The 24850-nt window shown below is 43.5% G+C and overlaps 1 protein-coding gene across 1 annotated transcript in view; it reads left to right on the top strand.

Moving 5' to 3' along the window:
• SYN2 (synapsin II) overlaps positions 1-22759 on the top strand; it is a 232737-nt gene extending 209978 nt beyond the window's left edge. The window contains exons 9-13 of the mRNA XM_066351761.1: positions 244-346; positions 1641-1790; positions 14748-14808; positions 18775-19030; positions 21881-22759. Coding sequence (XP_066207858.1) covers positions 244-346; positions 1641-1790; positions 14748-14808; positions 18775-19030; positions 21881-22016 — 706 coding nt within the window. The 3' untranslated portion in view covers positions 22017-22759. The remainder of the gene's footprint in view (positions 1-243; positions 347-1640; positions 1791-14747; positions 14809-18774; positions 19031-21880) is intronic.
• Positions 22760-24850: the final 2091 nt, after the last annotated feature.

The raw sequence follows: 24850 nt of genomic DNA, 5'->3' as shown, positions 1-24850 counted from the left end.
AATAGCCAAGGAAAGGCCATCTAGAGTTGGTGAGACCTGCTGTCAGCCTGGAAAGACAGATATGATCTGGAGAGCAAAGATGGAGGGTACTAAAAATAAGGCAATGTGCTTGGTGAGGTTCGAGGGAGGGAGGGTTAGGGAAGGGTGATGGTAGGGACTGAGGCAGCAAGGAGAGTGTGACCAGCAAGTAGGCTAGATGTGAGCTAATGCCCCAACCTCAGGACACCTTCTCATCTCCTCCAGGTACAAGCTGTGGGTAGATACCTGCTCTGAGATGTTTGGTGGCCTGGACATCTGTGCTGTCAAAGCTGTACATGGCAAAGATGGGAAAGACTACATTTTTGAGGTAAGTCTGGCCCAAGGAGTATCTCAGTAAGAGACAACACCCAAAGCTGGAAGCCAAGCTCTTAGCTTGGTAACTGTGGGCAGCCCAAACTACATTGGTTAGACTCTCCTGTCCATGGGAAGGTTCTCAGATGACATGACCAGTGGATGTGGATAGCAAAATACCACCACTAATGGGGAGCTGTTGTTTCCAACCAGCTAGGCTGACCTTCACTATGGGTAAGAGATATCAGATCTGGGTCCTGGGCTCCTAGCCAAATGTCATTCCTTTGGGAGTACTGTAATGTTTTTACTATTCTTGGTCTCAGAAAGAATCATTTAATGTAATCTACTCACTTGATTATGAACTTGTGCCCAAGGGCACAGAGTCTCAACCTGGGCTAGAACTCAGACCTTCTGGATGCAGGAGAATCTTCAATATCTCTCTGAGTCTTGGAGATACTCTACTCAGTCTGGTCCTCAAAGACAACTTTGCTGACTTCCTTTTTCTGTATTAAAGGGAAAGTCAGTGGCAGTATGAATTCTTCACACACATTTCTGCTCAGTCTTCCTATGAGCAGAAAAGGCTCCTTGCCAGAAGTTATGGTATTTCAGAGGATTGGTATCAGGAGTCCAAAGTGGGCTTCAGAATTTACTCCATGGTATGCTTGACCTGTAACCTTTGGTATGGTCAGATTTCCCGTCTCTGGGTGGGCCTCAGTTTTGTCATTCGTAAATGAAGAGAGTTGGAATACAGAGTCTGTGATCCTGGGTAAGCAGGTACTTCATAAAGTGGGAAAACATTGATCTGGATCTTGAGGTATAGGAAGAATCAGGATTGGGGCAAAGAGGAAGTCATCACAGGTCTTGAGCAAAGGCAGCAAATCTAGTCATTTAATGGTCAGAGTATGTGTGGAGATATAGTCAGATGAAAACTGCCTGTTCCCAACCATAGAGTAAAGGGAATGGCGTTCAGGTGTTCCTAATTCCCCCCGCCTGCAAACTTCTGAGTTCTGCCTGGGTCTGTACTCTATCTTGTTCTCTACCTCTCCCCATTCACTACCTTCAGTAACCAATTCCTCAGGCTCACTGAGTACTGGCCTGGGTGACAGTTGAGGGGAGCTTCACAGCAAAGATTTGAAGGAAGACTATATAACGGTCCTTTTTCTGCAAAGGAATATGCTTTCAGCTGAAGAGAATACCACCTTCAACCCCATCCTATGTCTGCTAGCTTAAATCCTTCTTATTCTGAAAGACTCTACCAGGCCTTTAATGTCTTTAGACCCTTTCCTAACCTGGACCATGTCTTCCACTAGGTCGTGGACTGCAGTATGCCACTGATTGGGGAACACCAAGTGGAGGACAAACAACTCATCACTGAGCTCGTCATCAGCAAGATGAACCAGCTGCTGTCTAGGACCCCTGTCCTGTCTCCTCAGAGACCCTTAACCACCCAGCAGCCACAGGTAAGCAGCTGGGAAGAGATACAGGAGAGTCAAGAACCATTCCCAAGCCCACTGCTCTAGACTATGGTGGCTCTAGGATGGAACAGAGGGCAGATACCTACAGGCTTGATGGGATATATGGAATCTTCTCCCTCTTCCTTTCTTTCCCTCTCCTCCCCTCCCCTCTGCAGGTCTTGTGGGAAATCCACATTGAAGTTTTTATGGAACTTCAGGCCTTGTGGCTCTAGAATGGGCCAAAGAAAGGCAAGGACCTGAGTCCCATCTAAGAGATACCTCAATTTTCAAAAATATTTCCAAATTCTTTTCTCTACTGAATTTTTGTATAATGAAATGGTAAGAACTTTTTTTAAGTGAGAGAAGGGGAGATAGTGAGACAGACTTCCATATGTACCTCAACCAGGATTCACCAGGCAACCCCGTCTGGGGACGATGCTCGAGTACCGAGCTATTTTTAAGTGCCTGAGATCGACATGCTTGGACCAACCAATCTATCCTCAGCTCCCAGGGCCTCACTCAAACGAACTGAGCCACTGGCTGTGGGAGGGGAAAAGGGAGGAGAAGGGGGAAAGAGGTGGGAAGAGAAGCAGATGGTCACCTTTCCTATGTGCCCTTACCAGGAACAGAACACAGGACGTCCATACACTGGGCTGATTCTTTATCCACTGAGCCACCAGCCAGGGCTAAGAACTTTCAATCCAAGAACTGAGTCCTTGTCTAACTCCTCCCCTAGCTGTGTGACTTTGAGGGGAAGTTACTGCCCTTTCTAGGGTTCAAGTTTTATCACTTGTAAATGAAAATCAGAAATCTTACTTTCAAAATTTTACTTCAAACAGTTAAGTAGGTAGAATAAAATAGTGACTTCAAATGTGTCCTTTCTAGCAAGAACTGCCCAACTTTGAATCCTGGACCCTCCATTTATTAGCTGTATGACCTTGGACATTTTTATTTGTTACTCAGGAGAGATAAGAACAATAACACCTATCTCTTAGAATTGTTATGAGAATCAAATGCAGTGGAAAACCTAAAATATGTCTTAGTATATCAAAGCACTCAATAAAGGGTTACCCATTTTTACCTGAGTTCAACCTCATCCTTGCCACTGAATTACAAGGTGACTTTAGGTAAATTTCTTCTTATTTCTGTGTTTTAGCATCTTTGCTTATAAAATGAGGGTTGAACAACAACAACAAAATAGCCATGATCTCTTCTAGTAATAAAATTGAGATTATATGAAAATGATCTCTGAAGCTTAAAAGTGTAGTAACAAAGAGAGAATTCACAAAAAAATTGTTTTTATCTCACAGAAAGCACTAGCTAGCTGTTCTTTAGTACAAGCCCCTTATTTTGTAAACATTAATATTGCAGATTAAGTATTTTAAAGAGAAATCTGTCAAAGTCAAAGCAGAAAACATAGTAAGGAATGAGCTTCCCTAAATATAGGGGCTCCTGTAAAAATCCCTTGTAGCAAAGCCAGTCTACCTCATGAATAAGCTTTTCTCTGCCCAGCCTCACAGTGGAAGCTACAACAGAATACTGTGGAAAGCACACTATGCTGGTATTCAGGACACTCAGGGGCTAGTCCCACTCTGCCATAACATTATGTGACCTTAGGTAAGTAACCTCCCATCTCTAGACCTCTCTTTTCTCACCTATAGAATGAAACTGAATTACATTATCTCTAGATCCCTTTGGATTTTAAGGTCACATGAAATGTGGAGTCACCCCAACTGGAAAATATGGCGGCACTGTCCTCTAGAAGACTGCCCTTACTCCTGACACCAACAGAGATTCCAAAATCACCCTCAGGTTTAATAATTCTTTGGAAGGACTTAGAGAACTTACTGTCAGCTATTATACTCACAGGTATATTACGGAAAGGATACAAGTCAAAAATAAGCCAAAGAAAGATATAATATATATACAGTAGAGTCTGGGAGAGTTCCAAACACAAAACTTCTGTTGTTTTTAGGATGTGTCACACTCTTGGCATCCATGTGTGACAACATTCAGGACAGATTATCAACCAGGAAAGCTCATCTGAGTTTTGGTGTTCAGGGTTTTTATTGGGGTTTCATATCATAGGCATTAATTGATCCATCACCTGGGGTTTCAGCATCCTAAGTTGATGCTCTATGCACTGCACCACCATGGTCAGGCACTTTTTTAGTTTTATTTTTTAAATGGGAGATATTTGTGTGTTGATGTGATAATCTTCTGGAGAAAAAGAAATTGAAGATGCAGAAGAGAGGGTATACTTGAAAGCAAAAAGGAGGTGGAATCCATATCACCAGTAGAGGGCAGGCCTTATAATCAGATTCATGTAGATAAGGATGCAAGTAAGGCCCTGGCTGGTTGGCTCAGTGGTAGAGTGTCGGCCTGGGTTTGATTCCAGGTCAGGGCACACAGGAGAAGTGCCCATTGCGCCCATCTGCTTCTCCACTCCCCACCCCCTCGCTTCTCTCTCTCTCTTTCTCTCTTCTCCTCTCCTCCTGCAGCCATGGCTCAATTGAAGTAAGCTGGCCCCAGGCACTGAGGATGGCTCCATGCTCTCCACTTCAGGCACTAAGAAATGGCTCCAGTTGCAACAGAGCAAGGGCCCCAGATGAGCAGGGCATTGCCCCCTAGTGGGCTTGCTGGGTGAATCCTGGTCAGGTTTCATATGGGAGTCTATCTCTGCCTCTCCTCTCACTAAATAAATTAAAAAAAAAAAAGATGCAGGTCAGTTGGTAGATGTGACAGTGGGAATACTACGGCCTGAGGTCAAGGTAGAAGGTTAAAGAGGAAGCTAATAGAGGATACAGAAAGACACCATCCAACAAATGGGGACTACCTCTGTGAATTCAGTTATGATTTCAATTTAGAATATAAACAATTCTTGGACAGAAACTGTATTTCATTCATCACTATCATTCTAAGTCTATTAACTAATTTTAATATAAACGTTAGTCTAGGCCTGTGTTAGTTAGGAGAAACTAACCTTAGAAGGGGCTGAAAACCTTTGAATTTGGCACATATGAAAAGCAGTCAATGAAACAACTAAAATGATACAACTATGAGTCGATACTTCTCATCTCTCTCTCTCAAAAAACAATAAAATATAAAACAAAGACATTCCTGAGTTCTCTTCCAGTTTCTGCCCCATTTCTTTGCTTCTCTTCACAATAAATCTTGAGTTGTCTGTCACCATCTCCCCTTCATCATGTTATGTTTTATTTTCAATCCACTCCTGTCAGTATTCCACCTCCATAATCCCACTAAAATTGCTCTTGTTAAAGTCACCTCCGTGTCACCAAATCTAGTATTCACTTTTCATTTTCTCTTTTATGACTTTTCAGTAGCCTTGACACAGTTAACCACTCCCTTTGCTTGAAACACTTTCTTTCCTAGGCCTCTGTGTCCCCCACCCTTGCCTGGTTTTCATTCTACCTCATTGGCTTTTTTTTCTCACCTCCTTTGCTGGTTCCTCTACTTCTGCTAAACCTCTAAATGTCAGTACCCTAGAACTTGATCTATATACATTCCTTTGTGGTCTTGATTAGCCCATATCTATCTTCTGCTCTGACCACTCCTTGAATTTCAGATTCACTTTTTTTTTTTTTACACAGAGACAGAGAGAGAGTCAGAGAGAGGGATAGATAGGGACAGACAGACAGGAACAGAGAGAGATTAGAATCATCAATCATCAGTTTTTCGTTGTGACACTTTAGTTGTTCATTGATTGCTTTCTCATATGTGCCTTGACCGTGGGGCTACAGCAGACTGAGTGACCCCTTGCTCAAGCCAGCAATCTTGAGTCCAAGCTGGTGAGCTTTTGTTCAAACCAGATGAGCCCACGCTCAAGCTGGCGACCTCGGGGTCTCGAACCTGGGTCCTCTGCATCCCAGTTTGACGCTCTATCCACTGCACCACCACCTGGTCAGGCGCAGATTCATATTTCTAATTACTGCTTGACATCTTTATTTGCATGTCTAAAATGCATCCTTACTATAACACAGACAAAACAGAACTCTTTATTTTTTGTTTCCCCCTTAAATCTACACTCTTAATTATTTCCAAGCAATTCACATAGGCCTCTTCAACCTGCCTCTTTGCCCTCATACCATCCCATCTCTTGCTCACTGTGTCCTTTCCACACTGGAAAGGGCCTTTATATTAGTTGTGTCTTCTCTCTGAAATTCTGTTCCCCTAGTTTTTGCTTGACTGGGTCCTTCATGACAGTATAACTGAAATTTTCTCAAACATCCAATCCAGAGTTGTCACCTAGTCACTGACTTTCATCCTCCCTTCTTTGATTTTCCTCATAGTACTTGCTATATCAGCTAAGATCATCCTCATCTGTTTCTTCGTCTCTTCTACTAGAATGTGAGCTCCTCAAGAGTGGGAACTTGTTTACTGCTGTATCTCTAGGGCCTAGCAGAGTAACTAACACTTAGTAGCCATTGAATACATCATGGATATACTAAGGGGGAGGGGTTGAAGTGGTCTACACAGGTGCAGTCAGTCGTTGGTCGTAAGGTTAATCAGTAACAACACTAAGTCAGTCTACTTTGCACCATATGATAGTAATTCTATATAAAAATGACCAAGATGAAATACTCCTCCTACTCAGGCAAACCACTCTTATCTATCTCCCCCTCCCCTTGAAATGCTATTGCAATGCTTATTTATTAAATGAATCCCCAGTTGGTATAAGTATCTTTAACAGCCCCAGCAGTGTATTGGAGTTGGTATTAGGATCCTAAGAATAATTTTGGTAGGATGCAAATGGAAGTGATGTGGGCCCCTGCAGGGACTCTGCACGACCAACTGAGCCCTTAGGTGTTGTCACTAACTCCTATGCCATTCCACACAGTCCCCTCCTGCTGGCCTTTCTTCTGTGGCTCTGACAGCTCAGTCTGAAAGAGCATATGACCTGAGTCAGAGCCCTAAGAGCTGCTTCTTGCTCAGTATTCTAGATCAAGACCAGGGTAGACTTATGACTAGCCATTGGCTACCTGTCTCTCTTTCTCCCTCTCTACCTTGCCTGTGGCTCCGGAGCTTTTATTTCTTTGATTCTAGAAAAGTACCTAAAGGAGGCTGGGGGCAGTGGGAGGGGAAGGTGAGTAGAGGGCACACTTTATCTTGTTGTCAACCAGCCCCCATAGCCTAGGATGGATTAATCATAGAAAAAAAAATCGTAGGATTGGGCCCAGGCTAGCTGCTGTGCCCAATTTAAAGGAATAGGAAGGAGCAGGAGTGTAAGGGGCACTGGTTGTGTCTCTGAAGTCAGGAAGGTGAGTTGGCAAAGCCTTCTCTAACTGGTGTCAACTTAGCCTTAGCCTGGTTGGACTGCTAACTCTGGGGCTGCCTATTGACGCTAGTGTTTTAGGGACATAGTTTTCAAGGTGGCAGTGACACCTGGTGGCCAGTGATAGCGAAAGCCTCCAGACCATATACCTACAGAACCTCCTCCCAGTACACCCTGCTGTCCTATCTACCCTAATATACTGCTCACAGGAATTAGGGGATATTTCAAAATGAATATGAAGCTATAAAAGATCTCAGCTGGGCCTTATATTCTGAGGCCCTGGAGATGTGTGGGCTGCTCCTGAAACTCCCAGGAACCAGAGGGAGAACTTCAGGTGGACAGAGCTTTCTGGTCATTTCAATGGAGGTGGCATCCTAGTGCTCTCCTTTATGTAGTTAATATTTTTCCGTTTCCCATTACTCTACTCCCAATGTTTCTATTTTCCTTTAAAAAATCTTCTAGGGCAAAGGGGCTAAATAGCTAATGCAGGGATTTTAGACACCAACAGGCTTTCTGTTTGGCTTGTCAGTTAGATCCATGCAGAATGAGTCTAAGACCCAACCTTTGGGAACATTAATACATATATGGTGTCCATCCTCTTCCCCTACCCTGAGCTGATAAGACCACACTTACAATGTTGCTTCTAGTCTGAGAGTCATAGTATACCAAGGACAAACTCTAACTGGAATGTGCTCAAAGGGGAGAAAACCAGGAAGTTGAGGAATTTCACAAATGTATTTTGTAAGAGTTAAAAGAGCTGCAGTTGAATAGCAAGAGTTTTGAGGAGCCCATGATTTAATATCTTCAGCTCTCTGATAGCTGTTATGGAATAGAATCGGTGCCAACGGCAAACCTACCTACTGGAAGATAGGAGTAAACTCTGTAACACAGAGAGGAAATGGCTGCTTTGTGAAGTAGTGTGTGACTGCCACATCATTGCTGATATTCAAACAGGGGCATGGTGAGCCACTTGCCAGGGACATTGTAAAAGGGTAGGCTAGGGGCTAGGACTCAGAGCAGATAACTTTTAAAATCTCCTTCCAGATCTGAGATGCTGTGATTCAGGCTGTGTATTAGCTACAGACCTGAGAAAGGAAGTGATGAGAGTTCAGAATTGAAAGACCGAGACCTAGTAGCCTCTGGTCTCTGGTGATACATTCTACCAGTCCTTTTTTATTGGTCTAAAGAGATACTCAAAACATTTTCATTCAGGTCTTTTCAGCCACAAAGGCTTGAATAGGTGAGGTCTCTTGAGTGCAAAGAGACCAAGACTGAAAAGGTGGTTTCATTGTGGTATAAAGGGCCATGCAGTTAGGAAGGGGGCATAGTTCAGATCCCAAACATGGGACTAAGAGAGCTTCACTTAGCTTAGAAGTAAATTTAGGACAAATGAAAGGACTTTCTGCTTCCCACAGAAGAAATGGCTTTAGAGAATTTGTTCCCCAGTGGCTATAAACTGAAAATATAAGATTTGAGGCAGGTTCAGATAAAGTCACTAGTGACTATATCTCTTAACAGACTATTAAGAGAAATGGACTATTTTGGGGCTGTCTTAACTTCTTAGGGACATTTTTAATCACTTGAAGCTGACATTCTGACCTCAGGTGACCTGGCCCTCAGTGCTCTCATAGGTCTCATGGAGTGCCCACATGGGACATTTCTTATGTCCTTAGGAAATCACTGATTATGGGAGAGCCCAATCCAGGAGACAAGCTCTGCCCTCAGCACAGCAGTTTCCCTCACAAAAGAAAGAGGAGCTCATTCTTAGGCACCTTTGTAGGCCTGCAGAGGTGATGCTAGAAAGGTCCCAAGGTGCCTGAAAACATGCTGTTCCCCTTGCTCTTACTGAACCTATAACCTCTTGACCACATTCCTTCCTGCTGCCTCATTCCCCCTAGGGTCCTAGACCGGGGGAGCAGGGCCTGGGGGAGCTGATCAGAATAGTTCTGTGGTGTGTCCAGCAAGGAGCTTGGCCTGGCCTCTTTCCTGGGGCCAGACCCTGAGACCCTTTCCTAATTTCCTGTCTCAGATATGCTGAGCAAGGCCTTCCTCCTTAGTGGGGGCAGCTGGACTCAGGCCAACAACTCTCAAGAGTTGAGTCACTTAATGTCTTTCCTTCCTCAGCTTTCTATCCTGCTGGGACCTCAGATAGGAGCTCCTGTCTCTCAGCTTGTCTGCTGAAAGCCACAGGATGAAAAATTAAAGGTGCCTTTTGCAAAAACCTGCAAACCTTTATCACGGGCCTGGTTTCTCTATCAGACCAGTGATTTACTTTACAGTCACTTCACTCTTTCTGAAATGACTTTTCTGTCTCTTAAGAGGCTTTGCTGAAATAAATTAGTGATATACAGAGAGCATGGTCTGCTTAGCCCAGAATCCCCTATGTAATAAACTACTATGCACCAGGTGACAGGAAGCCACCTAACAGTATCTTCTCCACTGATGCATGAAATCCTACCATTAGGGATTCATTCCTTTGGATTGATATTATTATTTAAATAATAATGATGATATTAACTATATAATTACTTTGCCTAGCACTTTACAGTTTATAAAGCATAGCCATTATTTTGAGCCACACAACCCTAAGTGTGATGATTTGAGCTGGTATTTCTATCACTGTTTCACACATCAGCAAAGAGAATACAAATGATTGTCCAAGGTCATACAGCTTATTAATAGGAGAGCTAAATCTTCTGTTCCCCAGCCCTACAATACCATGTACTGTGCCCTTTTAGTGCTCCTACTGGAGTATAGGGGATGGTAAGAATGGATAGAAGTAGGCCTTTTGACCTTTTAAGGGGAACCCTTGCTTTCCTCTTCCTGACAACGAAGTGCTAAACCTGCCAATCTGGAGGAATCTCTTGAGTTTCACCAGCTTTCTCCTGGCCTTTCCCCAGCTTGCCCATCACTAAAGCCCAGTAGATTCAGCATAGCAGGGACCAGCTCAATCAGCTTTGATAGAGTGCAGTGGCATACTCTCCTTGCTGAACCCTCAAAACCTGTGTATGCAGGACACATCTGCTCAGGCTCAGTAGCCCTAGTGTCTTTCTCGGCGCAAGACTCTGAAGCTATGAAAGGTTTGTCCCATTTCTCAGACATCTAAAGAACTAAAAAACTCATGGAAGAATTAATGGAAGCCCAGAGCCAGAAGAGACTGTAGAAGTCATCTGCCTTCAACTACATGGTATCTCTATCTCTAACCAGAGATTGTCCAGGCCCTGCTTGGATAACTAATACCAGGAGGCTCACTACTACCCAAGCCAGACCTTGACCTTGTTCAGACCATGTACATTTGACTAACTCAATCTTAAATGCTTTTCTAGTTACCTTTTTTAATCTTTACAATCAGCCCATTTGGAAACTAGAACTTAGAGATTAAGTGACTCCAAAGTCACATCAGAAAAGACGGCATTTCCGCACTTCTCACCATCCTATCTGCTCGGTGTACCTATCTTATTTCACCCCAGTCCGGTTGCAGTGCTCTCTTGTGAGGCTTATCAACTAAAAGAGCAGTGGGCTTGTGATCTCCCCTCTTTGAGACACTGATGCTCCTCCATCTGCATCAGATTTTTGGCAGCAGCCTTACTAACTGACATCCTCTGAGCTTGTTGGCAGTCTCTAAACCCAGTTATTGGGATTTTTTCTTTATGCTGTTATAAGGCCATATAGTCTCCCTCCTTTTTTGTGTACAGCTGGGCACAAGCAGTGGACTTCACATTCTTACCTGTTTAAGTCAACCCAACTTCCTGAGGGAAACTGTAGCTCATGAGTTTTTGCTATGGGCTGGCTATAGGCCATACTTTGGCAGTGACGTCAGAGTGGCCAGACTTCTGTGGAATTTGGCATCCCATACAGCTCTTGGTGGCTGGAGACAGATCCCATGGTAGCCAAGCCCCACAGGGAATAGGCCCTCAGCCCCAGCAGATGGAAGGCTTGTGGGTGGAGCCAGAGAGTCTCAGCCTGGCAAGGGACAGTCCTAGGGGACTCTCTTTCCATCTCCTGTTACCCCTGGGAAGTCTTCAGTCCATAACCTCGGTGGAGCCGAGGACAGGAGAAGCTCCCTAGGCACCAGACAAGGATGGCCAAGGCGCGTTCCCAGGCTCCAGCCCACAGGACTACCTCTGGGAGCTCTTTTCCTGAAGCTGTTAGAAGGGAACTTTTGGGCTCAGTTCATCCTTGAGTGTCTTATTTGTATACTTTTGTGGCTGAGGAGAGCTGGGCCAGTTTCCATGGTATGATTTCTCCATTGCTGGGATTCAGATAATTCAACAACTGGTTCACTGCCCTAATGACCATTTTAAGTATAAAAAAAAATACACCAAAAATTTGTTTCTTATTTCATGGATTTAATACTTAAATAAGAACAATAAAAGAGTTATACAAAACTAGATTATGTTATAAGAAGAAGTTTTAAAATATTAATGAAATAATACTAAATAATACCTGAAAAACAATAAAACTGTTATTTAAGATATTTCCAATGACAGCTTGTCACCCTCTGGTTGTTTGGCACTTTTTATCTTTATAGTATATGTTTGTTTACTGAAGTAACAAGCATGAGGGAATTAAAATGTAGTATTTCATCAAAGATAGAATGAGTCTTATGAAATGAATAAATAAATATTACAAGCATAGTTCCATCAATTTTTTTTACCTATGGATGAAATGAACATTACTATGGGTGCTTAGAATATGCTGTTGCACAGATGAATGTTAAAAAGGAATAAAGAACGCCTGACCAGGCAGTGGCGCAGTGGATAGAACATCGGACTGGGATGCAGAGAACCCAGATTTGAAACCCCAAGGTCACTGGCTTGAGCACGGGGTCTCTGGCTTAGAGCCCAAAGGTGGCTGGCTTGAGCCCAAGGTCACTGGCTTGAACCCAAGGTCGCTGGCTTGAGCCCAAGTTCACTGGCTTGAACCCAAGGTCGCTGGCTTGAGCAAGGGGTCACTCACTCTGCTGGAGCCCTCCTCTCCCCCCCTCCACTCCCCCGTTAAGGCACACGAGAAAGCAATCATTGAACAACTAAGGTGCTGCAATGAAGAATTGATGCTCTCATCTCTATCCCTTTCTGCCTTTCTGTCTCTATCTGTCCCTATCTGTCCCTGTCTCTCTTGCAAAAAATTAAAAAATTAAAAATAAAATAAAATAGTAAGGAATGTAAATTTGTGATTTCCACATTGGACGGCTGCCCAATCAGAGAGAACCCTGATTACAAGTGCCATTTTAACAACTGGTTCACCGAATTCAACAAAAAATTAGTTATTGGTTCTGCCAAACCGGTGCAAACCAGCTAAATCCCACCACTGCACATATCCCAATTCTTTGAAAAAACAAAAAGGGCATTGTATTTGTTAGGAATTCATGAGAAAATGAAGACACATTGTTCATGCTCTCAGGATCTGGCAGTCTTCTTAGAAGCATCATCCCAGTCTTTAGGGATAATAAAACAGCGCTGCAAATACTCCCTTCAGTACTCTCGGTGTCCTAAGTGCTATAACAGGATTTCAGAGAGGAGATGACAATCGAAAGGGGCTGTCAGAAAAGAGACTTCATGGATGGGGTAGAACTGGACTTAGACCTCCAGAATGTGTTGGATTGGATTGGTAGAAAAAGAGAAAATGTAAACTGTGGAGTGGCCTAGAGTAGAGACTAAACAGTGAGGAATCAGGTCTAGTAGGAGCAGGTGTGTTTCGTACATGAGGGACAGGTAAGGTGAAACAGATCGATTCCAACCATGCTGAAAAAAGTTCCTGATGTCAGCCTGCAGAATGTGGATGTTATTCTGTAAGCAATGAGAAGAAAAGATGAGGTCAGGTTGTTGGGGCTCACTCCCAGTTGCATTAGCCCCCACTGTATGAGCCTGGACAAATTACCTGACTCAGTTTCCTTATCTAAAATTAGGGATGTTGATAATAGTATCTACCTCATAGGCTTGTTGTGAAGTTTAAGGTAAATATTGCATTAAAGTGTCCATTGTGTTACTGAATACATATATAGTGTTTGCTATAAATTATTTAAAGTGTTAAAGTGATACAATTAGGGAAAGAGTTTAGAAGGATAATAAGTAGCCATAGAGAAGATACATTTGAGAGAGAAGAGACTAAAGAATGAGGAGACTATTCTAGTAGTCTAAGCAAGAAATGATACAGGCCTGATCAGGGCTGGTCAAGAGAAGATAGTGAATCTTAGATGCCAAGAGGGAAACAATGATGGATCTTGATGGCTGACTGGATAGATTGGTTCTCTAGCTGTCTTACTGGGTTTGGCTATTTCAATGCCAGGATTCAGCCCCGGTCTTGTGGATCCCATAAAAGCTTAGAAGAAAGGGAAAGAAATATTGGTATTCTTGCTGTGAGCTGTGAGAGATTGGGGATTTTGGATATAATGGTACCCTCTGATGTGGTGGCACTAAGGATATTTAAAAGGTTCCCTGCCTTCTTCTATATGAAGTCCTCTTAGTAGAACAATTTTAGGCAATGCTGTTATTAAGTACATAGTACTAGGAAGGGTAATGCTCTGCTTTCCTGGTAGTAGAGCTGAAAATGGGCCTCAGTGGGCAAGAGAGAAGATAGATATCCAGAATCAGAGCCTCATGGAAAATGGGGAACAGGAGGAGAAACAGTTTTAATGTGGTTAGGGCTGGGGAGGGGGGTGTCACAAGGGGAGAGGAGCACTAAAATAGGAAGTGGGAGAGTGCTGAAGACATTCTCAGCCCATTTCACAGCCTTGCCTCAGAAGCTCCTTTGACATCACCATCGGCATTCTTGGCAGCCCTTGGGCTTTATAGAGTATTTCCCCAGTGCTGAATTTAAGCTTCAAATCCTCACTGCCTTTAATACAAATATTAGACAAACTAAAGTCACATGTATCTTTGATCCTGTTAGGGCATAATCAGAATCACAGCTGGGAGGAGAGGAAGCATGGGAGTAGAGCCATGTTGTTCGGTAAAATGTAATGATGCTGTTTGAGAGGGAAAACAGCTTGGCCTTGAGCACTTTTACAAACATTAACATCATACTCTTCCCTGTGGGTAAGGAGGGTTCTGGGAAACAAACAACTGCCCCCTCCTTCAGGTCCCTCCCTGTGGGAGTTCTAGCCTGCCCAAAGAGTGGCTCTGGTCCCTGAGACAGCTCCAGAGCTGATCCCACCCTGGAGTTATCTACACAGAAAAAGTGAGCCAAGTCTAATCTAGTCACCTGGTCCAGCACTCTTCCTCCCACCCCCACCCCCCAGGTCCCACTTCTCCACTCCCTGTAGTCACTGAAAGCCAAGCCTGCTCTTTGGAGTTTGGTGTTGATTCTTCCCTTTTCTTCAGGAAGCAGGGCCTGTGAGTATGACGGGGAGATAGAAGAAACCAGATGCTGATGGAAGGCCCAAAGCTTCTTAATAGTCTAAAAGGAGGTGGAATATAAAAGGAGTTGAGGAGGTCTCAGACATTGTGTATCACTGTGGTTCTAAGCCCCAAGCTGCCTACACCTGTGTCCCAGCAACAGCCCAGAGGCTGGAAAATTTTTTGAGGCATTTCTGAAAGAGCAGAAGTCTTTGGGCCAGATCCCACTGGATCCCACAGAACCCACTACAGCCATACTACAAAGCCACGAGGCTTCTCTTTGGAATCTGCTTAGAGTTTTGTTTTTATCTCTTTTTAATTTTTGTCTTCCAGAGTGGAACACTTAAGGATCTGGACTCGAGCAAGACCCCACCTCAGCGGCCAGTTCCCCAAGGTTGTTTACAGTATATTCTCGACTGTAATGGCATTGCAGTAGGGCCAAAGAAAGTCCAAGCTTCTTAAAGTGATTGGTAGTTAATTTTTCAAGGCAGAAATTTTAAACCAAAAACAAATAAGGAAAGAAAGGACAGCGGGGAGGGGAGCGGCAGACCCTCCCATTGGTGCCGTTTCTGCAATCTTTCAATGCTGACTGGACTGTGTTTTTCCTATGCAGTGTCAGCTCCTCTGTCTGGTTGTTTACCTGTTCCTGTTCGTGCTTGTAATGCTCACTTATGTTTCTCTGTATAACTTGTGATTCCAGGGCTGTTTGTCAACAGTGTACAAAAGAATTGTGCCTCTCCCAAGTCCAGTGTGAATATCTTCTGGGTGGTTTGATAGTATTTTTTAAAGTATTACATAATGTAGGGTGAAATAGGACTAGGGAATGGACAGGGGAGACACAAAGACCACAATAATAAAACCCAACTCCTCTCCTTCTCCCCCCACTGCCACCCAGGCTCAAATGAAACCATCCCCCATCCCCTGCTTACCTCCATGAATATGCTTGGGATCTTCAATGAATTGTGCTTTTTCCCATCTTTCTGCATGACTAGGATAACTAGATAAAAGTTTAAGAGATTTTCAAGGTCTAATTTCCATAGCTTCATTCATTGAATCTGAAGCCATCCATTTTTTTCTCCATTTGCTAAAATTTGGTGCAGTTTGATATACATGAATAGGCTGGCTGTACCTGTAGAGCTTTTGTGTTTTTAGTGATGACGTGAAATATAAAGAACAAGCTCTTTCTAGGAATGTGTTCTGTATTTTACATCCCAGTGTACCCTTTGTTTTTATTATTAACTAGCTATGAGATTAGACCAAAAAAAAAAAAAAAAAAAAAAAGGCCGCTGATGTGCAATATCAAAGTGAATTTGTATTTTCTATTTGATCTCAGTCACCCAAGTTGTTTCTTCTTTGTTGCTGTTTTGAATTGGCCACATGTGTGCTTCTGTAGAACTAGGGCTGCTTTGTATTCCCCAAGGCTTGACCTATGTACAGAGATGATTCTTTAGCAATTTTGGACATAGAATTCAGAGAGCTACTGAAAGTCTGGGAAGGATTTGGCCATTCTGCTCTTGGCTCTCCTGAGGCATCATAACAAGACCAAATTTAAACTCTCCCATTTCACTTGATTGGTATTGTCTGAGGTAGGCTCCTGCTTTAGTTTTCTGCTGTTATAAGAGCCCTCCAGAGTCCAAAGAATAAAGAGCTTTATCTTTTCTGGGAAGGATGGACTCAGATACTGCCTTGAGTGTGTTTGGGGCAAAGGCTCCATGGCCACGGCTCTTGAAGAACCCTCACCAGTTTGTTCCTTCCTCCAACACGCAGCTCTGGGACAGTGATGAGGCAGTTAATTAAACTAGGCTTTGGGTTCAGTGCCTCGTCTTGCCATCTCCTGGACAGGTTGGGAATAGGCACCAAGTGGCCTCCTCCAGCACCATGGTTCGTGGAATTTTATGCCAGCAGTTTGCCTTTTAGAAGAAATGCTTCTGGTTCTACTTTTACATTCCCTCTCACTTCTATACTGGCAGGTCACTGTTCTGGATTTCCAGGTCTAAGGAATAACTAGTGTTGGCAGTATGTAACATGATTTGTCTCAAGGGGCACTGCCTTAGTTTCTCCTTTGGTTGCTGGCAAATTCTGAGGCTACAGGGAAATGCACTGAGTGTGATTGTTCTTATCTGTGACCCCTTCTTTAGATGATGGTAGTCAATCTGTTGTAAATATATACATATATGCATTTACACACTTCCAGGTGGGTTGCATAAGAATCAGGTCCTTAAATACCTCCCAATCTGATCAAATGATAGAAAAGAATAGAGCAACATTTCCCAGGGTGGAGGAATACATTTATTTTTTTATTTTTTTGTCCAAGTGGTGAGCTGATGGTGGTGTTGCTTCTCTGCATGTTCTCAGTGTGAACATCCAGGTGCTTTTCATGTGACATTTGTGAACCACAAATACGAAGTTGTCATTTGAATTCAGTCAGGCTCTAGAGTGGCATCAGCCAAGATCTCAGGTGGGGGAGAAAGTGCCAAATACAAGTAGACAGCGTAACCTGACTGTCATGTGCCCTCAGGCAGCATGCTAAGGGACAACTCTGTGGCCTGGGGGACATCTGCATCACAGTTTAGAATTGCCATTCAGGTGTTTTGTACCATTTCTTTTCTGATCTTGTCCCCTTTTTTTTTGTACTGATCCAGCTGTGAGAACCTCAGCCAATGCTGGAAGTGTGATTGAAGTACCTCTTTTTTGTGACTCTTGTACAGCTTAATGTGCAATAAAGGAAAAGTTATATCTGTCTTCAGTGTTAAGTTGTAAAGTTTCTGGCTATTCAAGCATCTCTGTACAGGTGGGAAAACTCAGATTTCTGGTACAAGATGCTGAGCTATCAGTGCTTTATAAGAAAATGCTAATATAAATGATACCAAAATTTGGAAAAGGCCAAATCTGGTTAATATTAAATTGTCTGCTAATCTGTCATCTTCACCAGTTATGTAATTTGAACCTGGAACTTCTTAAACATGCAATACTCCCATTTATTTATTTTTTAATGTATTTATATGTAACTTACCCTAGTATTAATTGGTAATTGATAATAAAGTTGAACCTATGCCATGTAGTGGGGAAATGGGCTGACAATCATGGGTGGTATAGACAGAATTCTGCCTCTCCAGAGGGTATAGGTATTCTGGTATTTCTAGAAAACTAAGTTACAACACAAGTCTTAGCTGCTATTGAATTTCTATAAGCCCACTACTTCCAATAGGCTCATAGATGTGGACTCTGAGATTGAGACTGAAAAATTGGATCTTCCAGGCCAATTATGTTTCATTTCCATTAGTCCATATGTGGACTTCTTCTGAGTATAGTAGTCTCTCTCTGCAAAATCAGGGCCATTGGTACCATGCATACTGCCTATCAATCCCCAGAAAAAGAATAGCCTTTTTCTTCTTTTCAGACCACCAGATGGTTTTCTGTCCTATGCTGGGAGAAGGACATCCTAGCCCTCTTGGGGGGAGAGGAGTGTCTTTGCCAGGTGGTGCCCACAACATCCCCAGGGGAAAATGAGGCTTGGATTTCTGGAGTATTTTACCACGTTCATCTGAAAGGGACTGGAGCCCCTGAGAATGGTACTAAGAGGCAAAACAGTGCCTGGAAGCAAAAAAATTTATTGTAGTCATGGACATGAGCAAATGCTAAAATGAAACCCTGGTGAGTTGGGGTGTGGGAATCAGATACATGTAGGCTTGGAGCAGGAGGAAGGCCAGCTCCGTAAAAACCATGTAAGTTGGTGATTGTCTATGATTGTAAAGCACAGAATACTTTTTGAAGAACTTTTCATCCATTATCATCTTTGAAATGCTGCCATCCTGAAAGAAAACTAAAATTAGGCCTTACTTTTTAATAGTTTTATGGTTGGAAACACAGCAGCTCAGAGAAGTTTGCTGACTTGCTTAAGGAATCACTGATAGACTATGTCTTGGGTTTTCAGATCCCCAGACCAGTGCTCTTTCCACTGCCTTGTAGTGTGTCTGCTGTGTGGAACTTGAGACCTCCTAGTACACCATGGGGCAGGTTGGCCTGTACCTGAGGAACCTCTGGGAAAGAAGGGTGAGGACCCTCTTGTTTGGGGGGTCTTCTGTAGAGAGCTCACCTCTGATTGAAGCCACTCAGCCCATGGTTTCTTCCCTGTCCTCCTAACTTCTGCTGTGACTGAGGTGCTGTGTCTCTGAGGAGAAGCAAGTAGTGGCAATGTAGGAGGGTAACCAGGGACTCGCTCTGGAGCCCTTCAGAGTCTTGTGAGAGAGCTTATCCTCTCAGTAATTAACTAACCACACCCACCCTTTGAGATGTAAATTCTAGCAAGAAAACCCTTTGATATGGTTAAATTATGAAGTTTTTCTTGTACTGAACCTAGGGGGCCCTGGGCAACCCCAAGGAATGCAACCCCCAGGCAAGGTGCTGCCTCCACGCCGGCTCCCCCATGGACCATCAGTACCACCTTCCTCCTCTTCCTTCTCCTCCTCCTCTTCTTCCTCCTTCTCGGCTCCTCAGCTGCCAGGCGGCCCCACCACCCACGGAGACGCACCCTCCAGCAGCAGCTCCCTGGCAGAGGCCCAGCCACCCCCGGCAGCAGCTCCACCGCAGAAGCCCCAGCCTCACCCACAGCTCAAGTAAGAGACAACTCAGCAGCTCCTCCCCCTCCCTTCCTGCCCTTTCTCGCAGGCCTTGGGCTCTAGAGGAGCTAGAAACCACGTTCCATCCGGCCTCTTCCTGCTCCTCCACAGATAGTTTTAGGGGGTTTTGTTTTGTTTTTGGAGTTTTTGGTTTTATTTTTTATTTTTTTATTTTTTTATTTTTGGTTGGGGGCCTGTTTAGGGTTGATTGGGGAGGTTAGGAAAGAAGGAAGTGAAAGCCTAAGGTCTAGCTATAAGCTCAAACCCTCCCCTTTCTTCCTGGGGAGTAGCAGTAAGGCAGAGTTACTATCCCTTCTCCAATTCTTATACTAGCTTAGGGTGTTCTTGTTGTTGGGGTTTTTTTATTCTGTCTCTTACTCTTTTTTCCATTCCTTTTCTCTCTCTCTCTCTCTCTCTCTCTCTCTCTCTCTGTCTCAATTTTTTTTTTAATCCTCTTTGCTGTTTCTGACTCACAATGTAGGGTATGTAATCAGCAAGCCTGCCCAGAAGGAAAACGGGGAAGTAGTTAAATCCATTTTAACTTTTACCCTCAGCTTTGTCAGATGGAGATCAGTTTCTGGTGAGGTCATCAGAGAAGGGCCCAGATGGAGACCCTGAGGAACTCTATCTTCTGGGGTTCCATCATTCCCAGGAGTAATTTTGGAAGCCCCCATTACACTGTCCTGCTTCAGATGAAGAACTGAGGGTCCCTACAAAACAATACAGCTGTTCAGAACAGCACCTGGATGTGGACAGCAATCAGTTCCACCTTCTCCCCTAGAACCAGAGATGCCTCTCTTCAATTTTCCCAAGCCATTCTCTGTCATCACTGTCAGCACAGACAGCTGTATCCTTGGGGGAATGGTAGAGACCCATCATTGCTTCTCAGAGTAAAATGATGAGAATTTTTAGGGAGGGAGAAAAGTGGGCTATAGAATTTTGCAGCTCAAATGAGCCAATTTTAGAGATGGTCTAGTCATTGCATAGATGAGAAAACATGGCTCAAAAAAGATTTGATTAATTTTCTTTTTCAAAGCTGCTCTGCTAATTAGTGGCAGAGCCACTAGGATTAGGACTCAGGTGGTCCTGACAACCACTTTCTCTGGGTCTTCTAGTCCTACATGACAGGAGGCGTGTCACCCCTCCTGCTCCCCAGCTTGGCCATTGGCACATTTCATATCTCGCATGCCCCATTACATCCCCTCAACTCACTTGTTTTCTCTATGCTAACTTTTTAATCTTTCCTACCTTCTCATTAGCCAACTTTAGCCCAGTTTGAGGGCAGATCTTTGGGTTGCCACTGCCACTGGGCTGAAGTTGTTGGATAGAGCCAGTCCCTGATGAGGGAGGCTTGTCCCTGGAGCCCTCAGCCTCTGCGTGCAGAGGAGTCCCCCTCCCAGAGATCAGCATGTTGGGGCTCATCCCCAGCCCTAATGAAAGGCAGGGCATCTGTTCAGTCACGGCAGCAAAAGAGAAACTGCTCACACTTCTGTAGAACAAAGTTTCTGGGGCTGCGCCATGAATTAGGGGAGGGCTGGGAGTTTTAAGACACTGGGAGAAGAGTTGCAGAGCCAGAGCCAGCAGGAAAGACACAATAGAAGTCAAGGAGAGAAGACGGCCACTGGAGACACCAGACATCGTGTCCTCTTCTAGAGTGCTGGGCTTAGCCTTCCCCCAACCTTCTTGCCTTCACAGTTTTTCTCTCTGAATCAGTAATCTTTCAAGGGATAAATAGGTTCCTCAAATGTGAGTGATATGGGTTTTGTTTTGTTCTGTTTTTCATTAGAAAACTGCCTAATAACCTTGTGTAGGCCTGGTATGTGTAGTTGTCCCTTGGCATTCACAAAGGATTGGTTCTGGGGGCCCCTGCAGATACCCAAATCCTCAGATACTCAAGTTCCTTATATAAAGTGGTATACTATTTGCATGTAGGCTATAGCAGGGTATGCCTATACATCTTCATTCACATGGTTTAAGTATAGTGCTCGGCTATGGCAAATTCAAGTGTACTTTTTAGAACTTACTGAGATGGTTTTTTTTTTTCAAATATGTTTGTTCCTTGGTTGGTTAAATCCGTGGATGCAGAGGGCCATCTGAATCTCTTGCCCCTGGAAACTCTGAGTCCCACAGACCTCATATTAGGGCTCCTCTGAGGAAGGCTGCAAAGGGTGATTATGTCTATTTTAAGAACAAGGAATCTGAGCATTAGAGTTTATGTCAAGCCATAAGGTTCTTTTGGAATCAAAGAAAAAAGCAGAATATAAAAAGCTCTAAAAAGGTCTAGAGATTATTTTAGCAAACATCTACATACTGTAAATAAGAAACCAAATACCTAAAGTCAAGAGTAAGTGAGTGGCAGAACCAAGACTTTGACTCAGATCTTCCGATGCTGGCTCCACTACTTGACAGTTCATGGAAAAGAGTGCAAGAGTCCATGAGCCCTAGTTATATTTCATCAGGGGAGAAGGGTGTGGATCCTAGATTAGACCTTACCAAATTGGAGCCTCTGAAATTTAGCTTGCTGGCCCTTTAGCATTAAATAAAAGAAACATTCTTTGAGTCACCCTTCTTCTTCTTTCCCTTCTCCCTTTTTCTTGTCTCTCTTTATTTTCTCCTTTCTCTCTTTCCTCACTGCCCCATCCTTTCCTGTTTTAGCAACACTGAAGGTGAAGAAAATAGCATAGGAGTCTCCCAGAGTGCTGGTAGCATGACTACTGCTGGCTTTCTGTCACTGTGGGCTCCCTCGGGTGGGAGTTGGGTTCCAGTTGTGTATCCTCATGTCATCATCCTTTCCCACCTTGCTGGGAACACCACCCTCTCACATTCTCTCTGGTTTTTATCTTCAAGCAAGTCGCAGTCCCTGACAAATGCCTTCAGCTTCTCTGAGTCCTCCTTCTTCCGGTCTTCAACCAATGAGGATGAAGCCAAAGCAGAGACCATCAGGAGCTTGAGGAAGTCCTTTGCCAGCCTCTTTTCAGATTAGCTCTCCAGACACACATGGGCACCTGGCCCAACCGGGGAAGGCATCTGAGACATTTGCCAACAACAATCAGCCACATTTAGTGGTGATGTCCCATGACCTTGACTTGTGTGGCCCCTTCCTTTGCTCCATTGTGCTAAGTGATGTGCAGCTCAGAAAGGACCATGTGAAAGTCTCAGGGCAGGTGCCTAAGCAGCAAGGGGCACCTGACATCAGAGAGGTTAGAGCTGCTTTCCTGTAGTTATGAGAGCATCCTCTGAGGTCATCATTTGCTGTGAGTTTAGTGGCCTTATTGTGACAGCGCCATCATGTCTTATTCTTCTTTGTGAAACCAGGACTCCTTTCATTGAGGACTCCTGATAGCTTAACCTAGCTCAGAAGCAGTGCTAAGCATGCCCCCCCTTTAGTCAGTGCTGCATATTTGAGGAATATATATATTTACCCCAAAACAGTCTTGGTGTTAGGAACTTACCCACACCTAGATTCCTTATCAGTCATACCTGTTTAGCTGTTGAAAACACACCTGCCCAGCACATGAGATTCCTCAACTGCTGTAGCAGTGAAGCACCATTAGTCTACTGATACTGGAGAGAACAAGGATCTGCAGTTTTCTCCTTTTCCCTCTGGAGTGCGGTTCTTATGTGCGTACTGCAGTGATCTTGAGCTCCGAAGCTGTACTGGAGAGAATGCATGACACTGTAACAGCAGTATACCAGACTTTGTGTTCATCTCAAAATAAATGTTAAGACCTTTGGTGTAATAAAAATGACAGCATTAATCAGCATTTGAGTCAGCCATGAGGTCTCCCCTAAGGTACTCTTTTGACTGAGAAAGTGTGTGTGAGGCATGTGTGTGTGTTTATGAGTGTAGGGAGGAGAGAAGTCTGGGAGGGTGAAGCTGTTTGTGTCATTATGTGTGTGAATGTGTTTATGTGTGAGTGTGATTGTGGGTGTATGACTATGTCAAAGTGGATGAGAGTATGGCTGTCCTTTAGATGTCAGTTATGCTGGGTTCCTGACACCTCAGTGAATCCATTTCCTCCAGAACAGTTGTACTTCCTTCAGTAACTCAGCATCTCTACCAATTTTATTGACTATGGAGACTTTCTAATAAGCATAGCACCCTTGCTCTCATAGCAGCCAAGCTAGACCTACTTGTCTGGTACATAAAGCTCCAATAAGGCTGAACTGACCAGCCTTGGTGAATGGAATCCCACAAGCCCCAGGCATCCTGAAGAGGCCTGTGATGGAGAGTGGGTCCTGGGGGATTTCACTTCAGCTCCTTCATATCTCTGGTACTCAAGAGTACGTTCTCCAAAACCACAAATGCTGTGAGGATAAATACCACATCTGCACTGATAAAAAGAAATCAGTATATTAATGTTTTATCTAAATAGTTTCTTGCATATCTGACTCAACAACACTTCTCCAAATACCACTGTCTTGCTAACTCTCCTTACAATGCCACTGTCTTGCTACCATCTCCTCACAGTAGATGCTGAGAGGTCAGAGGATGAGTTTCTCCAATGCAAGGATTTCCTTTCTAATTCATGCTTTCAGGGTTCAAGGATCTAGATCAGTTCCTTCTTACACTTAAGAAGCAGAAAGTAGAACCTCCCATTAAGTGACACCTTGGGGAATGGCAACTCTCCAACTGCAACACACATAGCTGGGGGGGGGACAGACAACTCACAAACAGAAGGGTGAGGAGTAAGGAATACTTACGCTCAAGGAAACTGATCTTTATGGTTCCTTCTATTTCTAACCACTTGTAGTCTCTCTATCCCCCTGATTCCAAATATGTTTTAATAGAATGCATTCATTTCATTAAAAACTATTTACTGAGATTCATCAATGTCACCCCATTAAAATTAATAAAAAAAAAAAAACTGAGCATTTAATATAAGTGTAAACATTACAGTGAATTCAAGGAAATATTTACTAACATTTCCATAGTGCCTACTAAGTTCCAGGCAGAATTCTAAGCACTTAACATATATCAAAGCATTTATTCCTTACAACCAATCTGTATTATATGTACTATTATTATTTTTCAAATGGGAAAATAGAAGCGCATCAAGATTTAATAACTTGCTCAAGGTCACCCACCATGTTTGTGATGGAGCTGGAATGTGAACCCAAGCAGTATAGCAGCAGAACTTATGGCCTTGGCTACTTTGCTGTATTACTTTTATTTGATCTAAAAGAGAGAACAAGATATAATTTTATTAAGTTGTACATAATGGAACAAAATAAGAGATGTACACAAAACATTTTCACACCTATACCCACTTCCTTCAACTTCTATCTATCCCTTGACCCCAGGGAAAGAAGGGATGGGAGAGGTTGTTACCAGTGTTGACCCTTTATCCTGGAACCATGAGTAACATACACAGTGTATCATATTGTGATCAAATATAATTCTGGTTCTTAAAAAATTACTCATTCTTCCACATTTGATGTCAGACCAAAACCCACAAGTGGCTTATTTAGAAAATGAGTCAGCCTGGAACAGCTGGGGTGACAAAAAGGGGAGGAATTTACCATAGATCATGCAGTACCCTACTCCGAAAGACACATGGATTCTATCCAACCCTTTGTAATGGGGTGGGGCCAAATGTGGGGTAGTTCCATTTAGAAACAGCCCTCTTGGTACATAATAAAGATGGACCCAGAGACTAGGGAATTTGCCACTCAGAAATCAATAAATATTTGATGAATACCATGATAAAATTAAGCTAAAGCTGGAATCTCCAAAGGTTGGTGATTGTCCATTATAGATCTTGAAACCTTTGATGGGTAAGCCAGTTGTGACCACTGTATAGCCATCTCTGCAAC

Source organism: Saccopteryx leptura, chromosome 10, assembly GCF_036850995.1.
Source record: "Saccopteryx leptura isolate mSacLep1 chromosome 10, mSacLep1_pri_phased_curated, whole genome shotgun sequence".
Lineage (NCBI taxonomy): Eukaryota > Metazoa > Chordata > Mammalia > Chiroptera > Emballonuridae > Saccopteryx > Saccopteryx leptura.
This window is presented reverse-complemented; position numbering and strand designations above follow the sequence as displayed.